We start from the raw sequence: 20,104 nt of genomic DNA, 5'->3' as shown, positions 1-20,104 counted from the left end.
GCCATAATCGAACCGGCAACCGTCTGATTAATAGCCTGATTCCCCTAACCGCTCAGCCACCTGACCCCATCTGATCAGAAGGTCTAATTGTTCTGGCACTGAGTGAGATAGTCTCCTGTCTGTTGTGTTGTAGATCCAATTAGCAATACCTGAGAGGAAGAATCTGTGACTTGTTTACAATCCCTATTTAACACGTGAACCTGGAAATTATGTCTTGTCTTCTTAGGATTATACGTTCAGTGTGTTGATTACAGTCTAGATCAGATATTTTTCTGGGTTGCTGAGCCCTGCAATATGTAGACAGCCAATCTCCTCTTATTGATCATCTCATGGTGTCTCCTGGGGCCATCTCTATTCCTTGATGCCTAGCCTGAAAGAATCCATTTTAAGACTCTCTCTGTGGACGCTGAACGTTATTAGTGAGGCGAAGAGAGAGAGGTGGAGCCTACCACTTTATACCAGCTAGATTGATGATGTGAGTTTTTGAAATCCGAAGGAAAGTTATTTTTGTGGTTGTCTTTTGGAGATTGTTAAAAGTCTCCTCTCCCGAATTGCTCCACCTACAGTACATCCAGAGAGTTAGTAGGCATGCTAATGCTCCCTCCCTCCCCTTCCTTCCTTCCTTCCTTCCTCACTCCCTTCCTTGCTATCTTTCCTGCATTCTTCTCTCCCTCCCTTGATTCGTGCTTCCCCCTGTCATGTTGCTCTTTATCCCTCCGTCTACAGAGAGACTCTCTCTCTCTCTCTCTCTCTCTTTCTCTCTCTCTCTCTCTCTCTCTCTCTCTCTCTCTCTCTCTCTCTCTCTCTCTCTCTCTCTTTTCCATCCCTCCGTCTACACTTCCTCCTGTCTGCTGTGGTAGAGCAGCTCATCACCATCTTCCCCGTTCTTCCTGAGCAGAGACCATGGCAACTCCCAATGGCGAGTACATTTCTGCAGCAAATGAAAAACAAAGTCAATAATTTACTTGGATGTGGAAAGAGTATGTCAATTATTTCTCTCCTCTTGAGTCCGACTGCGCTACTTTAATTCCTTTTTAATTGGAGATTAAAAATCCAACATGTCGGAGTGCATCTTGATACAGAAGCTCTTTAGGTGATGTAATATGTATGATGATGCGATGCCAAATGGCCCCAGCGCAGCAACGTTATATAACCCGAGGCAGAGAGCTGGGATAAGAAAATATATTGTGTATTAGAAAGCGTTAGATGCCTTTTCAGGACCATGGACAGATCCTTTCAGTAAAGGCTCCAACTGTACAGTAGAAAACTTTCAATTTAAGTTTCCACAAAGCTTTATTGTATTATAATCCAATGTATTTACCTATCAGTTGACCAAGGCTATAGAAAAATGACAGTACCGTTGACACCTGCATTGTTGAGGTGCTCAACTCAATCATATGTTCGTCAATGCAGTTTTTCTGGTTAGTTTGGACTCTATCAGGCTCATTGACACACTCAGTTGATCATCATGATGACAGTAATGTCTAAAGGAAATAATGAAGTGTACCAAGAACCAGTGCCACCACAGACCAAAGCCACCTGAATAATGCAGACAACCTCTCAGATTTGCCTTTCTGAAAGGAGCCCACAATACTACAATGCTATGGGACTATGTAGCATTCCTGCTAGATGTCCTCAGTCTAATCCAACATGCATCCTCCAGGACCGTCCTACTCCATCAGCTGTTTGTGATGTGAGTGATCGAGAGCTTGATGATGCTTCCTCCAGCTGGTTGGCAGACACACAGACGTACATTACAGGACTGCTGCATCAGCCAACGTGGTTTCTGGCACCAAAATATCTGGACCAACTTCACAGGAATAATGAGAAGAACTGGAGAGATGTCAGTCAAATTCATGTGATGTTGCTGGTTTGTTCTCTACCTGACAAAAAATATATCTATTTTTCTTGTTGTTGTTACAGATATCTTTGGATTTACAAGTAATTTATTTCTTACGCCGTAAGATTCTTTTTATTGTTTTTTCCTGGTTGCTTGCTACGTATATTTATTTAAGTTTTATTTTTAAGGTCAAATTTAAGTCTGACTAAAGAAAAAAGTTGGGTTTTGAGGGGAGTGTGGGGTAGCCTTGATGTTGTGGTATGGGCATGGAGGCAAAAATACTTTGAAATTTCACAAATCACTGGTACTCAAACCCATGCGCATGCGCATGGGTTTGAGAAACTGAGACACACACACACACACAGACAAACGCATGTTGGTTCGGGATGTTTGTATTGAACACTTAGTGTGAATGGATGTTTGTGTTTTAGTTCCTCAGAGCCTAGGGTGTGTATCTCTGGCCTTTTCAAAAAATAGGTGTTTGGAGGAACCTAAAAGGTAATGTATTCATTAAAGCTGTGATGAGCGCAACTGTCTACATCATCTGACATCCAATCTGATTCTATCTTTCCTCAGAGGGGGATAATCTGTTTGTAGGCATACATGCTTATGTGTGTGTGATAATGACATGCACTTTCCTGAAGGGAGAAATCCCTCCATCAAAGATGTCTAATGTGATATCAAAGGTTTAAACATGTTTCTTTTAGGCTTCCCTTCAAATCATTCTTGTGTATTAAATAGTAAATGGTATATTTCGCGTACTATGAAGCAGAATGTGTTTTTCTGGGTCTCACAAATCTATGCCAACTCTTGTTTTTCCTAAATTATCCATCCGTTCAACCAATCAAAGTCAGTCAATATCCCCAGCATGAATCTTTTGGTTTCACAGTCCAGAGATGACAGTAATTGCATCAATTTCTGTCTGAACTGTCAAACTTTTAAATCCATTTTTTAAATATCAGGTTCTGAACCTTGAAATGGTACTGTAAAACAACAGAGACATAATTAATTTTGGTTAACTGGTTAAAGTTATTTAAACTCGGAATATATGTTCCACACACTGTAAATTAATTGCTTAAAAGTTTTTTCTGCTTAGTGTGAGATTAAGACATATCATGGTAATCTGAATAATCTTTAAATCAATAAAACGCATATCACTTAATCTCGCACACTGCCCTCTGTCCAGAGTTCAGATCTAAAACTCTAGAAAGTCCTTGTGCTGGGAGCCACTTCAAATTTCCTGTACATCGGTTGTTTGTGTAGGTGTGCAGACACACAGCCTGGAAAATGTTTCTACATCAGGATGTGTTTTCATCAGTGTCAGCCTGAACAGGGAGGTTCATCTCTCGGTGTGCTCAGGGTAGGGCTTGTTATTCTCCTGGAGAAGATGTGAGGCACGCTGCCTAATTAGAACACAACTCCTGGAGAGAGGACCTCCGAGGCCTGGCCGTCTCTCGTTTTTAATCAGTCCTCTACCTACGGTCTCTACTCCTTACAAACGGGGAGAAAACTGGCTTTCACCAAACTGACAAATTCATACAACAACAAGGCAATGGCTATGAACAGCTGTTTCTAATTTGGAGGTTGTGTGCTGAACTTCAGAGAACAGAGGCACATCAGAGATGTCTTTTATTGTCTGGTATTTCTCAGATTGTCTTCTCTTCGGAAGACTTGAGAAAAGGTTGCAAGTCACCAGCCAATCTGTAGTGCAGATTTGAGGACTGAAATAGATGTGCTGTACTGTATGTTTGCTGGTAGGCTAAAAGTAATCCAGAGATGGCAAATGTACACACATCTTTCACTCAGGTAGAAGTACAGAAACTCATGTTTTAAAAGACTTGGGTAAAAGTTGAAGTATTAACTACACTTTTTCACTCAAGTTGAAGTAAAGAAGTATGGGCTCTGTCATATACTCAAGTAAAAAGTAACCATTACTACTACCTTTTTTAGTGTAACGCTGGTAACTCGACCTTATGTCATATTAATACATTAGAAAATATAATACAAGAATATCTAGTACAGAGCAGAGCAGTGTAATATGTATGTGAAATGACCTATTGTTGTGTTTCATTATTTTAATGATGATAGCAATCAATTTATCTCAGGCCAGGAGGAGACCAAGAGTGCAGATTCATCTTTTTTATTTTTCATCTTCATGTCGAGTTAAAATATCAGCCGGTCCTTCTTTACTTCCTATATGCTGAAATCCATTTCACTGTGATCCCTCTTGCTCTCTGTTTCTGTTTCTGTTTCTGCTTCTCTCTCTCTCTCTCTCTCTCTCTCTCTCTCTCTCTCTCTCTCTCACACACACACACACACACACACACACACACACACACACACACACACACACACACACATACACACTCATTTACAGACACAATCTCTACAGGGCTTTTCAGGTTTGGTTTATGGTGAAGGGCAGGTAGTAGGAGAATGTATCTCTTGTGTCATTAGGTTCTGGGGACGGTGCCACTCCTGTCAGCCCTTCATGTTAATATGGTTCTACAGCCACTAGCGAGGTTACCACTGGGACATTCTGTCGTCCCTGCAGCAGGAAACCTCAAATGTAGCTGAACCTGGAACAGCATGTCTGCCTCCTCTGAGCTGCAGTTTTACCTGCTATTGGTGTCACGCTCATACCAAAGAACAATCAAGTCCTAGGGAATCTCAAATGGAGTTTACTTAAAAGTGCTTGATGAGGTTAATGCACTGTCTTGATTCATCAACTATACAACACTGCATGATTATAATCGGTAGGGGTGTAGAACAGAATGTGATTACAGTAATAAGTACTGAACTGAAAGAGCATGAAAACTAAAGGACTTTCTCCACCTTCACAGGCCAGCTTGAGGATATATATTCTCTTTGAATGAAAACCATGCCAGTTGAATACCCATCGACTCACTCAGTACACACTTCTCCATAATATATCTAAAATATGTGGGCAGATTTATGCTTTGCCTGGATCCTGTGTGTGCTATGATGACTTGCTAGCTAAAATGAAATTGAAGAGATAAGTGTGCCAAACCATGAGAGATGTCGTATAAAAGCTGTTCGTGTTTTTTGGATTGTTGGTAGGTATCTTTATCACAATTCCCTGGCTTCCCTACCTGTGCACAATTTCCTTACTGAGAGAAAACATACATACTGTACTTTCTGGTCCATAAATTCAGAGAGACAGAGAAAGAGAGGAAAGACAGACGAGAGAGGAGAGAAGAGAAATCGTGGGGAGAGAAAAGGGCCTTGACCCGCAGGCAATCTCAGGAGAGGCTTCCTCTGCCACAGGTCTAATCAGACAGTGGCTGATGTGTGTTCGGGGGAATCTTTCCGCTCCAGCCCAGAGGCCTAATTAGGACCCATGTGTACCACACCGAGAGCTGCCTCTAACCGTGCCTGTTGGATAGGAGCTCACCTGTGTGTCCTCAACAGGCCCTAGAAATGATCTTCAGAGGGTGGAGCATGACAGGAGGAGCAGAGGAGGCGGCAGTAACCCGTTCCCTTCCCCCCCTGCCTCCGCCAAACCAGGAGGTCCTCTAGGTTTAATGAATGTTCGGAAAGACAGGGAGACAGAGAGAAAGGAAAAAAATGAGACAGTTAGACAGATGGCGATGAGAGAGATCGTTAGAGATAGTGGGAGAGAGAGAGTACATGTGGTTTTAGCACCACATAATGAATTCTGTGTCGGCAATGTATATTTCAAAGCGGGAGTTCTGTACAGTCACATGTAGGTCTGCATAGGAAAAGTTCTTGTGGGTAATTTTAATGAGAAGAGCCTTTATTTGCAGTTTGACTGTTAAATAACAGTGTCAAAGCTCAGAGGTACAGTGAGTGGATGACACAGGAGAACTGGCGTCCTATATTTCACTGGACAGTGAAATCCTGTTTTAAATTCCTCCTCTTCTTAATGACGAAGGAAAAACACCTAGGTCTGTAAAGGAATGAGAATCCCATCGTTTTAGTTTCTTACAGTGTCTTACAGTTTTTTTTTACAGAATCTGTCTATAAAATGTGATCATGAGCAGAGTAGATTTTTCTGTTGTCAGTACTTTGCTTCACTATTTATTTTTTACCTTCACTCCTTACATTTTTTACACAAATATCTGTACTTTCTACTTCTTAAATTATAAAGAAAGTAAATAAAGAAGAAATGTGTGAATGTGCAAACTACTCTGCATGCTCTCTCCCAAGACTTACCAACTATTTCATGGGCAGTGTCTCCTCAGACTGGCTTCCCATGGAAAAATACAGACAGCTATGACGAGCCGTTTTGTCACTGCAGTTCTCTCATTGAGTGAGCCCCAGGCACAGCCTTAGAAAGCCCACTTGGTACATTCCTACCGAAATCCGAACTTTTTCAATGCAATCATGTCACTAGTCGGCACAGAATCTATCTGACAACCTGCCACAACTAGACGTTCTCTCCTTTGTCTTTGAGAACGGGCTGGAATTCTGAACCCCACGGATATATTCCGTCTCCAATCAAAACATCTAAGTAGCTTGCCAAAATCCTTGCCCATCGTCAAGCAGTAACTGATAAGGATGGAGGATGTGATACAATAACATTTTCATTATCACATGCAGAGAAGTTATCCATACAAATGCAATCTTTATTTTTCTGTGGGGAGACCCAGACTGGTTTTCTCCCAACACTGATGGTCGACTGAGCTAGATTTATGATAGAAAGCGTTCAATAAGATTACACAAGAACAAAAATGTATATATCTTGGCTATATCTTTAGAAAGACAAAAGACTACAGGGAAGAAAACACCTAAATTAGAGAAGTCTGAGAACATCTATACCTAGCCATTTAAAGTAAAGCCATTAAGTGAAAACATTTATTAGAAGTACCTTGACTGTTAGCAGGTGGCTTTTAGTGCATTTATCTCATCTTTCTTCATCTTATGGATGGTGAGTTTTCAGTGGGTGGGTTTACCTCTCCAGACAGGAGTGGGATCATGTGAGCTGTTGTGTGTTTATTAACCAAGACAATCGATTCCTGGCATCATGATAGTAAACAACAGTTCAGTATTACACTTTTTCTGTTACAGATTGTTATCATTTTTAAACATGTGTGAACTGTACCTGGTTAATGACAAAACTAGGTCATGGTGATTCACAAATCGATCGAAAGGTCTTAATCAGTCATAAGTGCATATATTGCTGTTTGAAAGTTTTCCTGTTGCAGAATTCTGGTGCTCACATATATTGTAGCCAGTAACAGAATGAAGATGATTGGAGTGCTAATACTATGTCTATGTATTTGAAAAAAAGGGTGACATGACATGCTAATTAGTTTTTAAAGCAAAGCGTGTCACAGGCCAACTCTTTTTACTTATTGCAAACTACAAACTTGTGTGAAACAAATCCTGTCCAGATTTTCTAATACATAAACCTCATGCACATCCAAGAATCCTTTGAAAAAGTGCTTGCATTCCTGGAAGACACCTCGTCTCTCCTTATGGATCCTCTATCAAAAACTCTCTAGTCCCACTTAAAATCGTGACCCACCATTTCATAAAATTTGTCGTTGTGGGGCCTATAGAACTCTCTTAGCTGCTCGATGGCGTCCGGGTCTATCTGAACGTGAGTCCTGCCCTTGGACTTGCCCAGGCAGCGAGGCGAGCTGCTGCTCTCAGGCTTCTTGAGGCAGGGGAAACCCTTGGTCCTGTTGAAGTAGAAGTGCTTGTCTGTGACGATGCGCTTCAGCCCCAGGAAGTCCTGCACACGGGCTAGCTCCCCAGCCGGGTCCGCGATCAGCCGCTCCCCGTTAACGAAGTGGATCTGAGCCAGGGGGAAGTAACGCAGCCAGTTCTCCAGGTGCAGAGCGTACAGGCCAATCCGGATGGCGTTCCAGGAGGTATCCACCAGGCCCAGACTCTGGTTCCGGAAGGAGAGCTCCTGGAAGCTTGGAAGCTCGGGCGTTTTGGACAAAGTCTGGGTGTAGTCAGATATCGCTCGGGTGACGGGGTCACGCACCACGACGATCAGCTTGGTGTCCCGGGCCATGGTAGAGATCCGGCGGGGCGTCTCTCTGGTAACGAAGTAGCTAGGCGTCTTCTCCATGGTGATCTGGCTGTCAAGCGTCCGTGGCATTAAGCCCCTGGATAGAGAGAATACAGACACAGACAAGGAAGTAACATGAATGTGACCCAGTGGCAGTTCTACACGGGGGCCTCCAGGGGCCAGTGCCCCTGTAAAAATGTCCCTGTGTCCACTGATGTGACCGCAGCAATATGCAGATTCCACCATCACTTGTGGAAAAACACAGGTAGTTGATATTGACGTTTAGCGATCAGTAATGTAAGAATGTGCATACTGAATCAATCATACGGGGTGTAATTGCCAATTAAATATGTTCTATTATAAGATTATGTTGATTTGGTTCCCTCCTTAGTTTGTATACATGCTCCTTGAGGGAAACATAGATATGGTGACAGTTTCCAGGTTCCCAATAATAATGACATCAAAAGGCAGCGGGGGCACAGCAGGCTGCGTCTCAGGAGAATTGGCCGGGATGTCTTTCATGTTTCACTGGCCAAGTCCCAAGTTTAAGAGTAATAAATCACTAACAGAATGGGGATCCGATGGAGGACAGTGGCTCTGGGTCATTTCTGGGCCAAATAAGTAGGCCACCATAGTTTTAGGAACAGAAAGATGTTTTCTAACATTTTACAGCTGACTACTAGAAAACAACAACATGGGAATGTTATGGAATAAACTGTATTAGTAGTTTTTATGTATTTTATGTTTTTAAGTTACTGAGTTGGGTATTGCTCCGTTTGGAAGAGACTGGCATGGCTAAACCATGTATTGGCCCATGTATTGGCCCATATGCACGTACGTAATTAACGTACATTAATTAAAACTAACAGGTCTTTCAAATTGTGGGATAAAGAGGGCTTATCCAGAAAGTGTCGTTTTTGCAGGTTTATACTGTTACCTGTACCAGTCTAAGCCACGGTCATAATTTCTGTCGAAAAAATGTGTCTCGGTTCCGACTGCCCTCACATCTGGGTGGATTCTTATGAATTCCAAGACAGCCCTCGTCCCGCCCTTCTTTACGCCGACTATGATGGCTTTGGGAAGCTTTTTATTCCCAAACTTCACCGTACCCAAATTGTTCCATGAACTATCAACTGTGTTATTCCGGAGTGTGTTGCGAATATATCCTTGGCCGTGTGATATATCATTCCGTATCGCATCCAATGACAAAGTGCAAGCTATAGATTTTCTAAGTTTTTTGCCACCATAGCTCCTGACGCGAAGACAGTTCTGCGTTGGATCACTTGCCTTTAGCATGACCATTTCAGAGGAGAAGAGAAGACAGTATAGTAAATATGACAGGGAAAGAGAGAGAGAGAACAAGCAAATACACGTCCGTGTGAGTTTAGATGAAAACGGCACAACTCTGTGTAAAATAAGCATGTCTCCATGGGAGTAGATGGTTCATGTTTTTAGTTGATTTATTACTTGGCAACTGCGTTTTCGTTTGATATCTTCAATAATCTTGAGCAATTAAACATTCGTTTTTCATGCCACCGTTTAGGCTACAGTGAACAGTAGAATATAATCCAAACTGTAGCAAACCGCATTTGGTGTCCGCTATAAGGTATTCCACTCGATTCCTCCCCGAAAAAAGCTCGTGGTTTTCAATATGTTTTGCTACTTTCCATTAAAGCAAGCCCTGAAATAATGTTAACATGAGACAAAAGTACTGTAATCCATATTGGTATCAAATCAGCATATCAACAATGTAATACTATATGCTAAAACTCGCAACAACAACAAAAAACAGCAACTTGAACCTATTCCTGCACTCGTTGTGCACGAGCTGGCTAGAACGGACGCACTCTCGCTGGATCTCCTCGAGACTGCATGTCAAATGAAAGAGCATGGAGAAAAATTCAGATGTGCCCCTGACGTCAGTTACTATAGGCACTTTTTTTAAATTATTGCCACGCACATTGTTAAGCAAACGATAACCATATTAAGACTGATTACACATTTTAAGGTAACGCAGAAGCCACAAATGTAGTTTATGTTGGTGCGTTTGGCCAAATTATTGATACAATTAAGCAGAAACAGTGTGAAGCACATGTTGGTGTATGGATGCTGAACAGTTTAGTGCTACTTCTGTTACCGTGAGGCTGAGATAACGTTGGGTGTCTACAGGTCATGGAGGGGGGTTGGGGGGGCAAAAAGGGGTACAGATCCGCGACCCACGACCCACACCCTCAGTAGTTTGTCGGCTGGGTGGAGAATGGATCATCGAAACAAATGCTGACAAACTAGACAAGGAAAGGAAAGGAAACGTTGAGCGTGTTGAGCGCTTAACCCTGACATACAGGGAGGCGGAAAAATCCAGGTGTCACACTGCGCTCCCTTGAGTGTCCGCACCTAATCTCATGGCGCTCTGATTAAAGAATGATTTATTGGGCTGGTCGGACAGCCCCGCTCAACAATCCGTTTCCTGAATGAGTTTTCACCCATAGAAGAGGGCGGGTATTGGGCTAAATCAAACCTGCGTTTACGACTGGACTGTGTCTGTGTGTGGTTATAGAGAGAAATATGATTAAATGTTATCATCGCAGTAGCTATTGTGACACCTGTAGGCCTACAGATTAATGAAGAACACAGTCAACCGCGGGGCAAGCCGGTATCCGATTAGTCTAAGCAAAACCTGATCGGACACTCACAAAATGTAATGTAAAATCATATTGGCCTATACTTAAAAGTACTTTTCTGTACTTGGCTATACAATGGGAAATAAGTACTTAAACTCTCATGACAGACCTCTCTTGACAAAATAAATTATGTTGAGGAACAGAGATAAAGCAACAACAACAAAACAGACAGACAGTTTTGCCATCAGGATTCTCTCTCTCTCTCTCTCTCTCTCTCTCTCTCTCTCTCTCTCTCTCTCTCTCTCTCTCTCTGTCTGTCTGTCTGTCTGTCTGTCTGTCTGTCTGTCTGTCTGTCCGTCCGTCCGTCCGTCCGTCCGTCCGTCCGTCCGTCCGTCCGTCCGTCCGTCCGTCCGTCCGTCCGTCCGTCCGTCCGTCCGTCCGTCCGTCCGTCTCTTTCTTTGTATGCTCAAGAACCGTGCTACCATCTAGTGGTTGAATTCCTCAAGATTCACTCTTACACACATTGACCTAACACTGCATAGGCCTACACCAATCGACTCGCGACTGACAGTATGTGACGTAGGAGGTGTTGTTTCAGAAGTGAAAATGAAAGTAAGGCGCTAATCTATTGCCGGTAAATTGTGGAGAGAACACAAAAACGCAAAGGTAAGGATTATGCATCAAAAAGGCACTTTTCAAATATGCCAAACCAACAACGAGTGAGGAATATAAACTATTGTAAGGTGGTCTCATGAATGTAATAGTAACAATCAATGTCTTACGGTGAAAAAAGGCTTATGAAAGCGATGGTTCGTCATGAACTGACCAAATCTGACCAACAGATTTACATTACTGTACAATTTTGTAACAGATAGACTGGCATATGAACCTATAAAAGCAAATACATTATTATCAGTCATACAGTCTTGTGTAAACCAGCTTCACAAACAATATAATCGATGAATAAAACGTATTAGTAGGCTACACCTACCAATTTTCTAAGTTATTCAAATGTGTTTTAGTATAGTTTAGTATCCAGGCGAAAAAACATTTTAAGATCCTATCTATCTAAAATATGTGTCTAAACCAGCCTCATGCTGCATGGGGGCTTAATTTTTTAGATGAATCAACGATAGAACCCCCTCTAGGCACCTGTACTTTGGAAGGAGCGCAGGCTCGTGACACAGCAGCGCTCCTCAATCCACATCAGCACACACAGCAGCTACGGAGAGCCGGAGGAACTCTGCCCCTGTGTCATTCCGCACCCTTTTACTAGAACATGAAAGTGAAAGCGTGGTTCTCCAGTCATTATTAACGACACACATTTGTTGAGGCAGTTACGTAACATAAACATGCTTGTATGTCAGATGTGATATGCTATGATAGGATATATTTGGTTTGTATTGGTTCTTATGAATAGTAGGTATTGTATAGGTATGTGAATATCGCAATCTGAACAGGAGAACGTGAGGATGTTGTAGGTAGGAGGGTAGCTATTTGTACATATACAAACATTTCTAAGGGTAAGGACAGTAGAGTTTCTGAGAATAAGAAATAGTCTCTTTGATAAAAGTAGCCCCATATGAATATTCTGGAAAAATCCCACACCCACAACTTTCAACCAGAAGGTGCAGGCTGTGTTACTGTAATAGATGACAAGGTGATGTGGTAATAACGCATTTCTTACTCACACAGTGAAAAAATGTTTAATTTCCGGCCAAGAATTGGTAAGTTGCACATTTGCAGTACAACACCTGTACAAACGTCAGTGTTTTAGGAACTTAGTGTTGCCCACACTAATAAGATTATTACGTAACTACAAATGTATTATTATTACTCCTATGAATAAAATGAAACTATCTTTTTGCAGGGAAGCCAAACATGAAGAAATGCTATGCCTTTACAACGGGCAACACTTTGGGTTGTCATAACAACTTAATGCAAAAGCTAACTGAAGAAGGTGTAACTCTAGGGAGCTCACCACAGGACTGTGATGTCATCATAGCTTTCTGTCCCATTATCAGTGGTGTTGGGACCAACATTCAAGAGGCCTTAAGTAGGATCCCTAATGGTAACTAATTTATTTAATTCCAAACATCATCAATATTGTCCCTTTACATCTATAGGATCACTTGATTTAGACAATTGAGATCATTTTGTTTAGCCATCAGAAGAGGAATATTAAACATTCTCATTACTATGTTTTATCTTTCTTCCATCTCTTATCTGCAGGTAAACCTGTCATCCTGGTGGTGCTGCACCACACCTTCAACACAGACTACACTATACCTGACACCAGCAGACATGTGACCAGAAGTGATGTCACCCTCACAGTGGACTTTCTGTTCCACGACACTGTCAAGGGACTACTGGAATGTACTCAAAATGACACAGCTGTCAAAACATTGATCAAGAAGGTAAATATAAATAAACGTTGAATTCAGATTTTCCCCCTTTTGCAGTTTTTCCTTTTTATTGATTTATTTATCAGGTATAAAAAAACTGACTTTAATTCTGGGCCTTTGGCGAAATCTTCCAGTGTTCATCGATACCTGAAATGTGTTTTCTTTTGCAGCTGGCATCATCATGTCCAGGTAAACTACTTTTACTTTACTTACTCTTTGTCCTCTGTCTTTAATATTACTATTTCACACATTCAGTCATTTTATAGCCTTGCTTTCTTCTGTTCATCTATGGTGTCAAGAACCACTTAAATGTTATTGCTTCTTTTAATGTTAGTAGTACTAAGTCCTGTACTGTATGTATGTATTGCTGATGAAAGAGTTTTGCCAATCTCTTCATTTATTGAGTGACTAAGTTCAGTTGAATTCTGGGTTTTATAAGTATTAGCAATCTGCAGATTAGAGAGAGAGTTTAACAATACTGCCTGCTTGTCTCCTTCCGTTTGGCTCCAGCCTCAACCTCAGCTCTAGACCCGTATCCGACATCAGATCCAGCCCCAGCCCAGCCCCCCGCTCCAACCCCAGCCCCACCCTTGACCTCACATCCAGGCCTAACCTCGAACAGGAAAGCAGAGGTCAAAACATCTTTCAAGAAGGTAAATATAAATTAAAGTTTGAATGATGAAAACTTTACCCTTCACAGTTTATTTTATTTATTCAGTTTGACTCAATATTGTTTGACAACTGGTAGTGAGGTAGATAAATCTCCAAAGTGCTGATCAATACCTGAAATGTGTTCTTTTGCAGCGGACATCACATTCAGGTAAAATAATATATAATTATGTGCTTCTTAATAATGAATTGGTGCCAAAAAACACATTATTTTCTCGTTCTAGTCTGGAAATGTGGTTTATGGCTAGGGTGGTTAGGTATTACGCTTGTGTGGTTAGGGTTAGGGTAATTCTATCAGAATGCCACAGTAAGCGACAACAACATATTCTCTATTGAAATGAATGCAACAAATAGTATTTTACCTGTTATTTTAGGTTCCATGGAAAGACCATTTTTAGGTGAGTTATTAGATTGATTTAATTTTGCTTTAACTAAAAATATTATGTTGATGTCACTTTTTACTGTAGTTTGACTTTTTAAACCTGCGAACCTCATCATGCAGCATGTCGCAGTTCTTTGTCCACGGTCTTCGCTTATTTGACAAATTCATTATTTTTAAAGGCATGCGTTCGCCTCCTAAATTCAATTCAAAAGGAGATTATTGCATATTTGACAAAATTCTTGCTTTATTTGAAACTTGAATATGAAACTATCTTTTTGCAGGGAAGCCAAACATGAAGAAATGCTATGCCTTTACAACGGGCAACACTTTGGGTTGTCATAACAACTTAATGCAAAAGCTAACTGAAGAAGGTGTAACTCTAGGGAGCTCACCACAGGACTGTGATGTCATCATAGCTTTCTGTCCCATTATCAGTGGTGTTGGGACCAACATTCAAGAGGCCTTAAGTAGGATCCCTAATGGTAACTAATTTATATAATTCCAAACATCATCAATAATGTCCCTTTACATCTATAGGATCACTTGATTTAGACAATTGAGATCATTTTGTTTAGCCATCAGAAGAGGAATACTAAACATTCTTATTACTATGTTTTATCTTTCTTCCATCTCTTGTCTGCAGGTAAACCTGTCATCCTGGTGGTGCTGCACCACACCTTCAACACAGACTACACTATACCTGACACCAGCAGACATGTGACCAGAAGTGATGTCATCCTCACAGTGCACTTTCTGTTCCACAACAGTCAGGGAGGACTACTGCAATGTCCTCACAACAAAGCAGCTGTCAAAACATTGATCAAGAAGGTAAATATAAATAAACGTTGAATTCAGATTTTCCCCCTTTTGCCGTTTTTCCTTTTTTATTGATTTATTTATCAGGTATAAAAAAACTGACTTAAATTCTGGGCCTTTGGCAGTGGGGGGGGGGGGGGGGGGGTGTTCGAACTCCCTGAACCCCCCCCCCTCTACATGCCTGCAACTGTTAGTGAGGTAGCGAAATCTTCCAGTGTTCATCAATACCTGAAATGTGTTTTCTTTTGCAGCTGGCATCATCATGTCCAGGTAAACTACTTTTACTTTACTTACTCTTTGTCCTCTGTCTTTAATATTACTATTTCACACATTCAGTCATTTTATAGCCTTGCTTTCTTCTGTTCATCTATGGTGTCAAGAACCACTTAAATGTTATTGCTTCTTTTAATGTTAGTAGTACTAAGTCCTGTACTGTATGTATGTATTGCTGATGAAAGAGTTTTGCCAATCTCTTCATTTATTGAGTGACTAAGTTCAGTTGAATTCTGAGTTTTATAAGTATTAGCAATCTGCAGATTAGAGAGAGAGTTTAACAATACTGCCTGCTTGTCTCCTTCCGTTTGGCTCCAGCCTCAACCTCAGCTCTAGACCCGTATCCGACATCAGATCCAGCCCCAGCCCAGCCCCCCGCTCCAAACCCAGCCCCACCCTTGACCTCACATCCAGGCCTAACCTCGAACAGGAAAGCAGAGGTCAAAACATCTTTCAAGAAGGTAAATATAAATTAAAGTTTGAATGATGAAAACTTTACCCTTCACAGTTTATTTTATTTATTCAGTTTGACTCAATATTGTTTGACAACTGGTAGTGAGGTAGATAAATCTCCAAAGTGCTGATCAATACCTGAAATGTGTTCTTTTGCAGCTGACATCACATTCAGGTAAAATAATATATAATTATGTGCTTCTTAATAATGAATTGGTGCCAAAAAACACATTATTTTCTTGTTCTAGTCTGGTAATGTGGTTTATGGCTAGGGTGGTTAGGTATTACGCTTGTGTGGTTAGGGTAATTCTATCAGAATGCCACAGTAAGCGACAACAACATATTCTCTATTGAAATGAATGCAACAAATAGTATTTTACCTGTTATTTTAGGTTCCATGGAAAGACCATTTTTAGGTGAGTTATTAGATTGATTTAATTTTGCTTTAACTAAAAATATTATGTTGATGTCACTTTTTACTGTAGTTTGACTTTTTAAACCTGCGAACCTCATCATGCAGCATGTCGCAGTTCTTTGTCCACGGTCTTCGCTTATTTGACAAATTCATTATTTTTAAAGGCATGCGTTCGCCTCCTAAATTCAATTCAAAAGGAGATTATTGCATATTTGACAAAATTCTTGCTTTATTTGAAACTTGAATATGAAACTATCTTTTTGCAGGGAAGCCAAACATGAAGAAATGCTATGCCTTTACAACGGGCAACACTTTGGGTTGTCATAACAACTTAATGCAAAAGCTAACTGAAGAAGGTGTAACTCTAGGGAGCTCACCACAGGACTGTGATGTCATCATAGCTTTCTGTCCCATTATCAGTGGTGTTGGGACCAACATTCAAGAGGCCTTAAGTAGGATCCCTAATGGTAACTAATTTATATAATTCCAAACATCATCAATAATGTCCCTTTACATCTATAGGATCACTTGATTTAGACAATTGAGATCATTTTGTTTAGCCATCAGAAGAGGAATACTAAACATTCTTATTACTATGTTTTATCTTTCTTCCATCTCTTGTCTGCAGGTAAACCTGTCATCCTGGTGGTGCTGCACCACACCTTCAACACAGACTACACTATACCTGACACCAGCAGACATGTGACCAGAAGTGATGTCATCCTCACAGTGCACTTTCTGTTCCACAACAGTCAGGGAGGACTACTGCAATGTCCTCACAACAAAGCAGCTGTCAAAACATTGATCAAGAAGGTAAATATAAATAAACGTTGAATTCAGATTTTCCCCCTTTTGCCGTTTTTCCTTTTTTATTGATTTATTTATCAGGTATAAAAAAACTGACTTAAATTCTGGGCCTTTGGCAGTGGGGGGGGGGGGGGGGGGGTGTTCGAACTCCCTGAACCCCCCCCCCTCTACATGCCTGCAACTGTTAGTGAGGTAGCGAAATCTTCCAGTGTTCATCAATACCTGAAATGTGTTTTCTTTTGCAGCTGGCATCATCATGTCCAGGTAAACTACTTTTACTTTACTTACTCTTTGTCCTCTGTCTTTAATATTACTATTTCACACATTCAGTCATTTTATAGCCTTGCTTTCTTCTGTTCATCTATGGTGTCAAGAACCACTTAAATGTTATTGCTTCTTTTAATGTTAGTAGTACTAAGTCCTGTACTGTATGTATGTATTGCTGATGAAAGAGTTTTGCCAATCTCTTCATTTATTGAGTGACTAAGTTCAGTTGAATTCTGAGTTTTATAAGTATTAGCAATCTGCAGATTAGAGAGAGAGTTTAACAATACTGCCTGCTTGTCTCCTTCCGTTTGGCTCCAGCCTCAACCTCAGCTCTAGACCCGTATCCGACATCAGATCCAGCCCCAGCCCAGCCCCCCGCTCCAAACCCAGCCCCACCCTTGACCTCACATCCAGGCCTAACCTCGAACAGGAAAGCAGAGGTCAAAACATCTTTCAAGAAGGTAAATATAAATTAAAGTTTGAATGATGAAAACTTTACCCTTCACAGTTTATTTTATTTATTCAGTTTGACTCAATATTGTTTGACAACTGGTAGTGAGGTAGATAAATCTCCAAAGTGCTGATCAATACCTGAAATGTGTTCTTTTGCAGCTGACATCACATTCAGGTAAAATAATATATAATTATGTGCTTCTTAATAATGAATTGGTGCCAAAAAACACATTATTTTCTTGTTCTAGTCTGGTAATGTGGTTTATGGCTAGGGTGGTTAGGTATTACGCTTGTGTGGTTAGGGTAATTCTATCAGAATGCCACAGTAAGCGACAACAACATATTCTCTATTGAAATGAATGCAACAAATAGTATTTTACCTGTTATTTTAGGTTCCATGGAAAGACCATTTTTAGGTGAGTTATTAGATTGATTTAATTTTGCTTTAACTAAAAATATTATGTTGATGTCACTTTTTACTGTAGTTTGACTTTTTAAACCTGCGAACCTCATCATGCAGCATGTCGCAGTTCTTTGTCCACGGTCTTCACTTATTTGACAAATTCATTATTTTTAAAGGCATGCGTTCGCCTCCTAAATTCAATCCAAAAGGAGATTATTGCATATTTGACAAAATTCTTGCTTTATTTGAAACTTGAATATGAAACTATCTTTTTGCAGGGAAGCCAAACATGAAGAAATGCTATGCCTTTACAACGGGCAACACTTTGGGTTGTCATAACAACTTAATGCAAAAGCTAACTGAAGAAGGTGTAACTCTAGGGAGCTCATCACGGGACTGTGATGTCATCATAGCTTTCTGTCCCATTATCAGTCGAGTTGGGACCAACATTCAAGAGGCCTTTTGTAAGATCCCTGAAGGTAACTAATTTATATCATTCAATACATCATCAATATTGTCCCTTTACATCCATAGGATCACTTGATTTAGACAATTGAGATCTGGTTGTTGAGATATTTTTGTTTTACCAGCAGAAGAGGAATACTAAACACTCTTATTACTATGTTTTATCTTTCTTCCATCTCTTGTCTGCAGGTAAACCTGTCATCCTGGTGGTGCTGCACCACACCTTCAACACAGACTACACTATACCTGACACCAGCAGACATGTGACCAGAAGTGATGTCATCCTGACAGTGGACTGTCTGTTCCACAACAGTAAGGGAGGACTACTGCAATGTTCTCACAACAAAGCAGCTGTCAAAACATTGATCAAGAAGGTAAATCCTCCGCGTTAATACCGTTTTTTTTATTTATTCAGTTTGACTCAATATTGTTAGGCAACTCAGGCCCGTAGACAGCCTAGCGGAATAAGGGGTTATTCTTTTTCCAAAAGTGGACCTTTTTGCAGTGTTTCCTCTCATTTTGTATTAAATTATGAGGTATAAAAAAAAGCCTTTGGCAGTTAGGGGTCCCCCATGTCTACATGCCTCAGTGAGGTAGTGAAATCTTCCAGAGTGTTTATCAATACCTGAAATATATTTTCTTTTGCAGCTGGCATTACCATGTCCAGGTAAACTACTTTTACTGTACTTATTCTTTGTCATCTGTCTTTACTATTACTTTTTCACACATTCACTCTTTTTATAGCCTTGCTTTCTTCTGTTTATCTATGTTGTCAAGAACCACTTGTTATCTCTTTATTTAATGTTAGTAGTACTAAGTCCTGTACTGTATTTATGTATTGATGATTAAAGAAGTATTAGCAATCTGCAGATTAGATAAAGAGTTTAACAATCCTTCCTGCTTGTCTCCTTCTGTTTGGCTCCAGACCCAGCCTCAACATCAGCTCTAGACCCAGCCTCAACCTCAGACCCAGCCTCAACCTCAGACCTAGCCTCAACATCAGCTCCAGACCCAGCCTCAACATCACCTCCAGACCCAGCCTCGACCTCAGACCCAGCCTCAACCTCAGACCCAGCCTCAACATCACCTCCAGACCCAGCCTCAACCTCAGCTCCAGACCCAGCCTCAACCTCAGACCCAGTATCAACATCAGCTCTAGACCCAGCCTCAACCTCACCTCCAGACCCAGCCTCAACCTCACCTCCAGACCCAGTCTCAACCTCAGACCCAGCCTCAACCTCAGACCCAGCCTCAACCTCAGACCCAGCCTCAACCTCAGCACAAGACCCAGCCTCAACCTCCGACCCAGCCTCAACCTCAGACCCAGCCTTAACATCAGCTTCAGACCCAGCCTCAACCTCAGCTCTAGACCCAGCCTCAACCTCCGACCCAGCCTCAACCTCAGCTCTAGACCCAGGCCCAGGCCCCTAGAATGACAATTTACTGTAATTCGAGTTTGAGGAAAGAAGAAAATTCCAACAAGAATTACGTGTTCTGTTTCTCCTATTTTAATTTATCGTATGATGTTATGTAGTGCAGATTTAAACATGATTTTCCTTCTTTTCTGTATTAAATATATAATTATCAGAATCAGAATCAGAATGGGTTTTAATCGCCATGAAAGTTTGCACAGACAAGGAATTTGCTTTGGCAGGAAGGTGCATACATTAAACATATAGGAATCTTCAAAAAGTTAATATGAAGTCTAACTATACTAAGGGTACATGAACTAGCTATACTAAGTGGATTTAGAATTGAAATAAAATATAATATCATAGCACAGTATCCTCTATTTTATTCTACATTGAATGATCTCATAAAAGTTTGA

The 20,104-nt window shown here is 40.9% G+C and overlaps 2 protein-coding genes across 2 annotated transcripts; one reads left to right on the top strand and one right to left on the bottom strand.

Moving 5' to 3' along the window:
* Positions 1-6,840: 6,840 nt before the first annotated feature.
* On the bottom strand, positions 6,841-9,564 carry LOC134031335 (heparan sulfate glucosamine 3-O-sulfotransferase 2-like). The gene is made up of 2 exons (XM_062474927.1): positions 8,785-9,564; positions 6,841-7,944 (listed from the first exon to the last, which is right to left on the bottom strand). The coding sequence occupies exons 1-2, from the start codon at positions 9,267-9,269 to the stop codon at positions 7,326-7,328; spliced, it is 1,104 nt and encodes a 367-aa protein (XP_062330911.1). The 5' UTR covers positions 9,270-9,564; the 3' UTR covers positions 6,841-7,325.
* Positions 9,565-11,464: 1,900 nt separating this feature from the next.
* LOC134031686 (mucin-2-like) lies at positions 11,465-20,087 on the top strand. Its single transcript, XM_062475391.1, has 23 exons — positions 11,465-12,195; positions 12,339-12,539; positions 12,701-12,885; positions 13,044-13,062; positions 13,384-13,526; positions 13,678-13,693; positions 13,917-13,940; positions 14,206-14,406; positions 14,568-14,752; positions 14,992-15,010; positions 15,332-15,474; positions 15,626-15,641; positions 15,859-15,882; positions 16,148-16,348; positions 16,510-16,694; positions 16,934-16,952; positions 17,274-17,416; positions 17,568-17,583; positions 17,801-17,824; positions 18,090-18,290; positions 18,466-18,650; positions 18,925-18,943; positions 19,202-20,087. The coding sequence occupies exons 1-23, from the start codon at positions 12,171-12,173 to the stop codon at positions 19,705-19,707; spliced, it is 2,700 nt and encodes an 899-aa protein (XP_062331375.1). The 5' UTR covers positions 11,465-12,170; the 3' UTR covers positions 19,708-20,087.
* Positions 20,088-20,104: the final 17 nt, after the last annotated feature.

Source organism: Osmerus eperlanus, chromosome 12 (assembly GCF_963692335.1).
Source record: "Osmerus eperlanus chromosome 12, fOsmEpe2.1, whole genome shotgun sequence".
Taxonomy (NCBI): Eukaryota; Metazoa; Chordata; class Actinopteri; order Osmeriformes; family Osmeridae; genus Osmerus; species Osmerus eperlanus.
This window is presented reverse-complemented; position numbering and strand designations above follow the sequence as displayed.

Coding starts and splice junctions, on each gene's coding strand:
- LOC134031335 (XM_062474927.1), bottom strand. CDS start 9,269: ATGCTTATTTTACACAGAGTTGTGCCGTTTTCATCTAAACTCACACGG. Junction 7,945..8,784: donor CGTGGCTTAGACTGGTACAG/GTAACAGTATAA, acceptor CTCTCTATCCAG/GGGCTTAATGCCACGGACGC.
- LOC134031686 (XM_062475391.1), top strand. CDS start 12,171: ATGTTTAATTTCCGGCCAAGAATTG. Junction 12,540..12,700: donor CTTAAGTAGGATCCCTAATG/GTAACTAATTTA, acceptor TCTTATCTGCAG/GTAAACCTGTCATCCTGGTG. Junction 13,941..14,205: donor CATGGAAAGACCATTTTTAG/GTGAGTTATTAG, acceptor ATCTTTTTGCAG/GGAAGCCAAACATGAAGAAA.